The sequence below is a fragment of the Myxine glutinosa genome, chromosome 1 (assembly GCF_964187855.1).
Source record: "Myxine glutinosa chromosome 1, kmMyxGlut1.1, whole genome shotgun sequence".
NCBI lineage: Eukaryota > Metazoa > Chordata > Myxini > Myxiniformes > Myxinidae > Myxine > Myxine glutinosa.
This window is the reverse complement of record NC_136261.1, coordinates 159,948,597-159,958,585: the sequence shown is the minus strand read 5'-3', so window position 1 is coordinate 159,958,585 and position 9,989 is coordinate 159,948,597. Positions and strand designations below refer to the sequence as shown.

General features: G+C 44.6%; 1 protein-coding gene and 1 long non-coding RNA gene across 2 annotated transcripts in view; both read right to left on the bottom strand.

Annotated features, from left to right (window-relative positions):
- Positions 1–2,318: 2,318 nt before the first annotated feature.
- On the bottom strand, positions 2,319–7,997 carry LOC144892429 (uncharacterized). Its single transcript, XR_013623633.1, has 2 exons — positions 3,379–7,997; positions 2,319–3,078 (listed from the first exon to the last, which is right to left on the bottom strand). It is a non-coding gene; the product is annotated as an uncharacterized LOC144892429 (long non-coding RNA).
- Positions 7,998–8,921: 924 nt separating this feature from the next.
- MRPL58 (mitochondrial ribosomal protein L58) overlaps positions 8,922–9,989 on the bottom strand; it is a 43,841-nt gene continuing 42,773 nt past the window's right edge. Inside the window, exons 5-6 of the mRNA XM_068121102.2 lie at positions 9,684–9,853; positions 8,922–9,599 (exon numbers count right to left, since the gene is read on the bottom strand). Of these exons, the coding sequence (XP_067977203.2) occupies positions 9,515–9,599; positions 9,684–9,853 (255 nt within the window). The 3' untranslated portion in view covers positions 8,922–9,514. The remainder of the gene's footprint in view (positions 9,600–9,683; positions 9,854–9,989) is intronic.

The following is a 9,989-nucleotide window of genomic DNA, read 5'->3' as shown; positions in this document are numbered from 1 at the left end:
TCTCATCCCGATTCATGCAGCCACATGCTACGCAGCGGCGGCCATTATCCTGGCAAATCAAAATAGTACAAAAAAGCTGGAATGAAGATACCTTCACTTCAGCTGAACAAATGAAGTAAAATTCGTAATTACATCGTGATACACATTATACTGCCGTTGCGTTTTCTTAGCTTTTTGAAGGTCCCAAGATGGCCGCCGCTTCGCATCGGCGGCTTCACTCCAGATTGTACAAATAGTGCACAGCACCCAATCCAGTTAGTATAGAGTGGTTGTGTGCATCAAACAAACGCTGATTGGTTGAGCAGGGAAGTATACCTGGTAGCATTGGTGGTTGGGCCCAGACCCAAAACGGAACTACAATGAAGAACCAAAGCATTCAAACGGAGAATAGCAATAGAGCAGTTTGAGGAGCGATTCTCAGATGAGGTTCGCAAATACAAAAAATTGTATTTATATCATCATCAGAATCAACCTCATCAGAATATTATAAAAATAATCAGGCTACGATGATTTCTTGGAGGGAGATCGGGAAAACATTAGATAAAGATCCGAGAGTGTGCAAGGAGAAATGGAAGGCGATGCGAGACCAATTTGTGCGGCTGAAGAAGCGAATGAAGACAGAGTGGGGACCCTGGGCCTGGGGGGCAGAAAGTACCGGAATACTATATAAAGTTGTCTGGGCTCCGTGGATTTGTTAAACACCGTGAAACTGAGACCAATTTATTCAGTGATGAATTTGAGGTAAGACAATGGAGGCTTTCAATGGTTGACGATATGTATTCATTTAGTAACCATGGCAGTGGGACTGTGATGTCATGATAGTCTTATGGTCTTATGGTAGTCGCCAAGATATTGCCTGTTTTAATAATACTTACACTGTTGGAATGCATATGACCCTGTATCTGATCGATGTAATAATCCTTTCCTGAATCAGTCATTGCAGTCAGATGATACCCCGATTCCTAGTCCTGCAGAGGAGCACAGTCGGGGCACCCCCATCTGTTGAGGAGCTGGGTGACATCAGACCCACCACCCCTACACAGCAATTCAGATGTTCGACCCCCGTCCAACATCAGACCTCCCAGCAGCCTGCCCCCAAGATGTCCTGCTCCCCGCCCAGTGCCACGTAGCTCGTCATACTCCACTGTTCCCCACGGGATGTGTAGTGATGATGAGGGTATGTCCACAGTGAGTGCATCATCTTGCCAGCCAGCCAAGAAGAGGAAGAGAGTCTCAAGAGGGGAGGACGCCCGAGAGACAATAGCAGCTTTACGCCGGGAGCAGATGGCACAGTGTATTGCACTGGTGTCACAGCTGAATGCCAACCCCGACACCACTCGGGACAATGATACATTTTTGACTTTTACCCTTGCTGTGGCTGACTCGCTACGCAAAAACTTCCAGCTGAGGGCTGAAGCTACAAACTTCAAACTGTTTGCTGTGCTTGGAGAAGCACATCTGCAGTAGCATCTTATTATAATAGAGCGAACGTATATGGTTATGTCGCTATGTTTATATGCGACGTAAACATCTTCTTCTTCAAAAAAAAATAACACCCTCTTAATTAGCCCTCTTAATTGCGTTAAGACTGCTGAGACTCCTCAGACCTTAGACCCTTTAATACCCCCAAGACCCTTCAGACCACCAAGATCCCTGAAGACCCAAAATACCCTGAAGACCTTCAAAGACCCAAAAGGCCCGAAACACCCCAAAGAACCAAAACACCCCGGAGATCCAAAACACCCCGGAGAGCCAAAACACCCCGAAGACCCAAAACACCCCGAAGACCCAAAACACCCCGAAGACCCAAAACACTCTGAAGACCCAAAAGCCCCTGAAGACCCCAAAGACTCTTAAAGGCCCAGAGGATTCAAAAGACCGTGAAGACCTAAAATGGTCAAAGATGCCTCCCCCTCTGAAACGACATGTGGTGAGGCGCGCTGAGTGCGCCAAGTCACGCTAGTATTAGGAATTAGGCAGTTTTCTGCTTGCTACCTCCTGTTTATTATAGCCATGTCATTTTTGATGTTGGATTTTGCACAATTAAGTTATCAAAACCTGTTTATTTTAAACCCATACTTGTTTGGGTTACTGATTTGCACTGTTTGTTTGATTTGTGGTCTCTGCACAAATGAATGAATGAATGATCGTTTTAAGGCCATTTTCCCCGCTAGAGCGGGGGTTAGCCTTGCGGGCCCCATGACAATCATGGTTCCCTGTTTGAGGCAAATGTTCTCTGCACAGTTACAGAATTAAACCTTGTTCATTTAAAACCCATACTGTTCAGTTAACTTTTTTTTTTAAAGTAAAGGAACAGGTTCACAGTGTTGTTCTCAGAACTTTATTTGTTTAAAAGTGAAAAAAGTAAAACAACAACAACAACAAAAAAAACTTGAAAAAGTTGTTTCATGACTTAATTCATCTTATCGGACCAGCAATAAATACAGCATACTGCCACTCATATAGGTTATTTAGACACCCATACATAAGTCAATTACATCGTATTCCTGTGGGGGGAAAAGTTCATGAGCAGGCAGGAGGCACAGTCACATCAAACAAAGTTCTTCTTGTTACTGTCATTCCAAGAGAAAATGGAAACGTGCAGTGGATATATTTGTGTATCCTGGCAACACTCAGTTTAGTTGACCACATGTCAACACTGTATCCTGCAAGGGGAAAATTCCTGCAGGAATCTGAAAGAACCCCATCAGGTCCCTCCGAACTACAACAGCAGCTCAAGCAAGCCCGAGCCCTTGAAAGAGGTCCAGGGTCACGAAGCCCGTTGTCATCTGCCACCTGTCTTCTCCATTCCCCGTCCTGCATCTCCCCAGATGCTGTAATGGAGTCCGAAAAGATTGGTGGGATGTATCTGGCTGTTGGCGGCATCAGTGCAGATAAGGTAATTGTGGAAGGCAACACATGCCTTGACCACATCTGTAACCTTGGGTGGGTGGAACTCCATGGGCCTTCCAAGACTACGCCATCTCGCAGCCAGAATGCCAAAAGAGTTCTCTCTGACTCGTCTTGCTCTTGAGTGGCGGTCGTTGAACAAGCGAGGCCCCTCCTCAACATTGGAACCTGTAAATGAGAAAAAATAACAGAAGGATTAGTATTCACTTTGCACAGTAAATAATTATTTGTTACTATTATATATGTGTACATTGTAATTACACCTAGGCCTTTACAGCCCATTTATCCCTTGTATCAAGCAAATTCATCAATAAGATGTGTTGAGTTGAATGTAGCTTGCTCCAAACCAACATAATTCTATAACCACATCATTTCTAGCACTCTTATATATTTTCTTGCATAGCTCCTGTTGGCCTGAACAAAACCCCACTGCCATACAGCAGTGCAATATAGGTAATGTCTACCCACCTTGAAAAGGTTTCATGAGGTTCATATGCAGAGGAAAGGCTGCATCTCCAACAATGACGTGTGGTATTTTGATGTTCGTCGCCCAGGAAGGTAAGCAGGTGGAGGCAAGTACAGTCTGCCCTTTAACAGCTGGTCACCGAAGTGGCTCTCTTGAAAAATGCCTCCATCGCTCTGTCGTCCATATGGCCCCACATCAACCATGGTGAATTTGTAATGAGCATCGCACATCGCCACAAGCACTGTAGAATGATTGCCCTTGTAGTTAAAGAAGTCGCTTCCTTCACCAGGCGGTGCTTTGATCTGGACGTGCTTGCCATCAATCGCTCCGACACAATTTGGAAAGTTCCACAGCCTCCAGAATTCCTTGGCGGTCAGGCCATTGCTCAAGGGTAGGAAAGCACAAAATCGCTCTGCAGTGCCTGCCAGACGGCTTTGCATACTTCAGACAGAATGCAAGACACTGTTGTTGCTCCCATCCTGCAGCTTGCAGACACACTTTGCCGAGAGCTGCCTGAAGCAAGGATTCTCAGAGCCATGGCCAATCGCTCAGCTGTGCTTATCTGAGAGTTGTGGGTCGACTGGTGTACAATGAAGGCGCTGCAGTAGGTCAGAAAAACGATGTGGTGACATACGAAAGTATTTCAAAGGAATCTCATCCATTGAACGCATTTGCCGCACAAATAGACTGTATTCCCACTCATCTGACCTGCATATTGTTATGGATTTGGCCCTAATGATTGTTGTTATGATTATTGTTGTTGGTTCGAAGTATTCTGGTGATTGTGGTTGAAGGGATTATTGTGGTTGTGGTTATTGTAGTTAAAAGATTTAAAAGCGCTCCTGGTAAAATGTGGCCGGAAATCCGGATCATGACCGGAAGAGGTGGAGCGAGGAAGAAGAGGCGGTCGGAGATCGTGAAGAGACGTGGTTGTTGAGGCTCCGGACCGAGCGGTCGACATACAGTGTGAGTGAACTTTGCGTCCTTGAAGGGAAGTTCGGGCGATAAGAGATATCGCTGGACTGCGTGGAGCCTGTGTCGTCGGGTATCCTCATTGAGGTTCCGGAGGATCCTGGCCTCAAAGCCCGGGTTCGAGTGAAAGCCGTCCGCCATCTTCGCCACGCGAGCAACCTGCGGTGAACCGGTTTTGGTCGTGTCGGCTGGGCATTATTCCCCGGTGGTTTGCCGGGGACGGCTGTGCAAGAAAGGGCACTTGAGAATTATACGGAGGCTCGCGGATTGAACCGCAAAAGTTGTACGTCGGAGCGCGTCTTTGTGAGGTTCCTTTCCACCGCTGTATTGCTGGGTGCTGAACAACGTGACCTCGGGGTCGCCTCGACCGCCTACGCCTCAATTGACTTTGATCGGGCCTTGACTCCCCGATCGCGGGAGCGCACAGAGACATTGGGACTTCGCCGTGGAGGGGTGCAGAGACATTGGGGAGGTGCCGTGAATTTGGGGTTAAGGGGCTTGATATTGCCCCCAAAGGGGCCCCCATTGTTGTATGGCTCTTTTTGTGTGATTTCTAATATATTATTGTTTGTTCATAACCTGGTGTGTTTGCATTATTGATTTGACTGTTTCATTTGCTGGTTCCATTGAGGGTTTCATTATTTGCTTGATTTAAACCAAGGATAACACATCTTTCTGTCGGGGACCCTCTCGGGGTTCGGAGGTCTACCGAGACCAGAGGTAAGGGGAGGACCCCGTAACAATATGTGCAGAGGCCTCACTGACCATCTCCTTTTGCACCTTCTTCCATGGGTTTCAGGGTAGATTTCAACGTAACATTGCCAGAACTGATCCTCAAGCACAGCCTCTTCAACTAAATTCTTCCTAAAAGCCACTCGTACTTCGCCAGCCATCTTTCTCAGCTCCCATCTGATGCTCGACTTCAGTTCGTTTGTACGAAGGTTTTCACTGATATATTATTACTATATTCCTTCTGTTGTTCATTATGCTTGAGGAACTCTTAATTAATCATCTCTCCATCTCAGCAATGAAAATCAAAAGCGGCCAGTTGTATGAGAATAAATGTTTGTGTGAGAACTGCTACCATGCTGCACATTTATTGCTTCCTGCTAATGGGTTGTGTGAGTGTATATTTCAAAAGCTTCCTCAGAATTAGCTTGTGTTGTTCAGGTTCATGGGAAGGCTGTGTGCATATTTAACAAGAAAGAACAATCAGAGATTGCAGACCCTCGCCAGGACATGGTTTTAGTTGTTTTTAAGGCTTTTGTATTCAAACAAATATAGTGCCCGAAACACGTGACCAATAAAGACATTTTTTTTTTTCTCCACCAATTTATCCCCAGATGATTCTCAATTTCATCTTGATTGGATGAAGTTTTGTACTTGTCGAATTATGACGTCATAATGGAGGCACCTATGACATCATTGACGTGTTAATCACCATTGAGTTATTTTCAATGAGCCATGTCTCAATTTTTTCAATGCAGCACTTTCGGAGATAAAGAGGTGCAGTCTCTGTTTTTCAAAGAAGGCGCCCATGCCATATGACCTATGACATCATAATTATATATTTTTTTAATCTTCAGGAGGAGGTGCACCTTTGGTGAAAATTTCCTGTCAATCAGACTAATTGTTGCAGAGAAAATCATATTATTTTTATCATATTTATTCTGTGCCCTGGTGTTGGGCTAGTGGCTAGGGTGCCGGCTTAGGATTTGGCAAACGACAGCTGAAACACTGGAACATGCTTGGGACACACTTGCGAAGCGTGTATGTGGACGTCTATGTTCACCCGCAGTCCCATGATCAACTGGAAGCGGTCCTGGTCGAAGAATGGTGCAACATCTCACGGCGAGAGCTGGATTGGTCGATGGCATGTGGACAAACTTGGAATTAGCGGGTCAGTGGTGTCCACATACGTTGTTAAAACCAATTGTGTCAATGTAATCATTTGTAGGCTCACGTTCTTGCTAATTTTTTCTCTTTTCATGAGAATTATAGATGATGCATTCAATCACTAACAGCTCCACCAGGATGGAACGAAAGCAGTTTCCATTTTTGCTGATTAATTTCAGCTTGTTACATCCTTAAATAAACAAATTGGAAAATGACTTTTTTAAAAACAGAACTGCCCAAATTGTTGGTCCAATTAATCGGCCGACGAGTTGTAAATGAAAAGGAGCTGCCGACTTTTACATGAAAATGCCACACTTTGTGCACAACACATTGGTAATGTCAATCCTTAAATTTGCACATAAATTTTAAAAATGAAAACACCTTTCCTGTGAACCGAGAGCATGTGAGCTTTGACCCCAGTGCACGTGACGTGTTCTTTCTCACTCTCTCTCTCTCTCTCTGATGTACCATACTCTTCATTGAGCATCGGTGCCGTCAAAGCAGCCACGTGAGCAAGGGTTATACTTGATGGTTTGCGTTTCCTTTCCAAGCAGTAGTTAGGGCAGGAATTTGGAACTTCGCCACGGCCTTGGCAATAGCTCACCTACAGTCACGTGAAAAAGTAAGTACACCCCATGTAAAGTTTTGACTTTTTCAACATATTTCAACACAGCTATTTGATCTTCATTTCAACAATATTGACAGATAAAGGTGATATAATATAACAAATATCATGAAACATTTACATTTTGTAGTCCATTGTATAATTTAAATAAACATAAATGCAAATTTCGCATGTGGAAAAAGTAAGTACACCCCTACATTTATCATGACTTCAAATACCTAAAATTAGAATCAGGTGCACCAGCTCAGGTGCAAATGATTAGGAAATCGTTAGAGAGGATCTTGGAGGAACCTGTCTTATTTAAACCTCAGACATTTAGTTTGGTTTGCTCTTTGTTGTTGAAGTGTGCGGCGTCACCATGCCTCGATCAAAAGAGCTCTCTGAGGCCTTCAGAAAGAAGGTTATAGATGCCTACGAGTCTGGGAAGGGATTTAAAAAGATCTCCAAACAATTTGAAATCAATCATGCGACTGTCCGGAAGATCATCTACAAGTGGAGAAGATTCCAAACAACTGCCAACTTGTTCAGGCCAGGCCACCCCAGCAAGTTCAGCCCGAGAGCAGACCGCAAGATGCTGAAAGAAGTCTCTAAGAAAACCAGAATGTCATCATGGGACTTACAGGTAGCTCTTGCCACTGTTGACGTCAAAGTGCACGAGTCTACCTTTTGAAAGAGGCTGCACAAATTTGATCTACATGGGAGGTGTGCCAGGAGGAAACCTTTGCTGTCCAGAAAGAACATCAGGGCAAGACTAAAGTTTGCCAATGAACACCTTGGCAAAGACCAGCACTTCTGGAACAATGTGCTCTGGACAGATGAGTCAAAGGTAGAGCTATTTGGCCACAGTACCAGATGACATGTTTGGCGAAAACCAAAGACAGCGTTTGACCACAAGAACCTGATACCAACTGTAAAGCATGGTGGTGGAAATATTATGGTTTGGGGCAGCTTTGCTGCATCAGGGCCTGGGCAGCTCACCATCATAGAATCCACTATGAATTCTTCATTGTACCAGAGGGTGCTTGAGGATAATGTGAAGCCATCTATCGGAAAGTTGAAGCTCAACCGAAGGTGGACCTTGCCACATGACAATGACCCTAAACATACCAGTAAATCCACCAAGGAATCGCTGAAAAGAAAGAAATGGAGGGTTCTGGAATGGCCAAGTCAAAGCCCGGATCAAAATCCCATCGAGATGTTGTGGGGGGATTTGAAATGAGCTGTGCATGCAAGAAACCCCTCAAACATCGCACAGCGGAAAGAATTCTGCATGGAGGAGTGGGCAAAAATTTCTCCCAGTCGATGCCAGAGACTGGTAGACAGTTATAACTTATAAGAAACGCCTACTTGAGGTTGTTTCTGCCAAAGGGGGCAATACCACCTATGAGAGCCAAGGGTGTACTTACTTTTTCCACATGCGAAATTTGCATTTATGTTTATTTAAATTATACAATGGACTACAAAATGTAAATGTTTCATGATATTTGTTATATTATATCACCTTTATCTATCAATATTGTTGAAATGAAGATCAAATAGCTGTATGTTGAAATATGTTGAAAAAGTCAAAACTTTACATGGGGTGTACTTACTTTTTCACGTGACTGTACTTCTCCGCGAAGGACACCATGAGGTCACTCACGTCTACAAATTAATGGTGGCAGACAGGACGGCTGATTAACGTCCATTCGAAGGACCGCACACATTGAATCCCCTGACTGTTGTTGTTGTTTTCGTATGCAGCCTGTGGCTGCTGGTTTGCATCATTTCTCTGGAAGCTCGTTTGTGCCGCAGATGCAATGCCACAATTACCAGTGAGCTGGTACTCAATTTGCCGACCTCGGAAGGATGACAGGCTGATTCAACCCCCCTGACATTAATTCAACGATCGACCAGGATTCGAACCCAGGATCCAAGGATGCCAAGCTAGAACCCGAACCATTAAGCCAATGCCTGCTTGATTTAACAGTTAGGGTTAACTTCAAGCGCTAACCCTTAAGTGAAACAGAGATGACAGCTTATAGCTAGGCCTACATTCTAACCAAGACGAGACAGTAATGGGGTATTTTTATTTGAAGTTTGTGTGTGAATACTTGGGCTGGCAGGATAGTCTCGACTTAACAGATATATCCACACAAGCCTCTAAGCTATCGAGCCTGGATTTGAATCTCATCCCAGCAATGAACTACCATCCTGGTGTTTGACAGGAAGGGTGATCCATCAATATGTGTGCCATCCCTCAGATGGACGTTGAACTGTGCGTCCTGTCTGCCAGCATTAATTGGCGGACATTAAACATCCCACGTGTCCTCCACGATCTATCACCAGCATCCTCAACAAATTCCAAGTTCCTTCCCTGACTAACTGCTGGGAAAGAAATGTTAAACCAACCAGCATATAATCTGTTTCAGGAGCACCAACACTCTGTAAAGAATATGCACATCTGATCTGATTGTATATACTTTCTTTTTAGTTAGAAATACAAAAGGGATTCAGACTTTCAAGTATCAACAACAACAAAAAACAACAAGTTGAACATGATCCTGAACTGAAAGACTTTTGAAATAGACTTGGCACCCTCCCTCCCAACCTTCCTCCTTCACCCAAATAAATAAAAAGGTGCTTTCCAGGAGACAGCAAGAAGTTCAATCAAGATCTGCTTTGCGATCCTGCTTGATGCGCGAGCGAATGCGCTTCTGCTGGAGGCGCTCCCTTTGCATGGCCTCGACCCTGTACAGCACAACGGAACAATATTATGCACCGAATGACGTCAAGCAGCACACGTGAACATGGACCGCACAAAACATATCTCACCGTAGTCTGCGTTGCTCAGAATCAAGCTTGTGAGGTTCCTCTGGCTGGCACGACACGGCTTCAATAATGTCCCTAAGCTTCTGTAAGCAGCTTGCCTTGTTTCGCAGCTGGTAACGGCTGCTCTCGTCCCTTATGATGAGTTCGCCGGCAAGTGTCATCCTTCCATGGTACTGCAGCACAACAGCAGCACGTTGAGGTGACAAATATTCTCACAGACAGTTTATGTTTAGCTTCATTATGCCAGAACAATTGCCAGTTTGAAGAAATGTGAGTTCAGAATTATGATTTTTTTGTTTGTTTGAACTT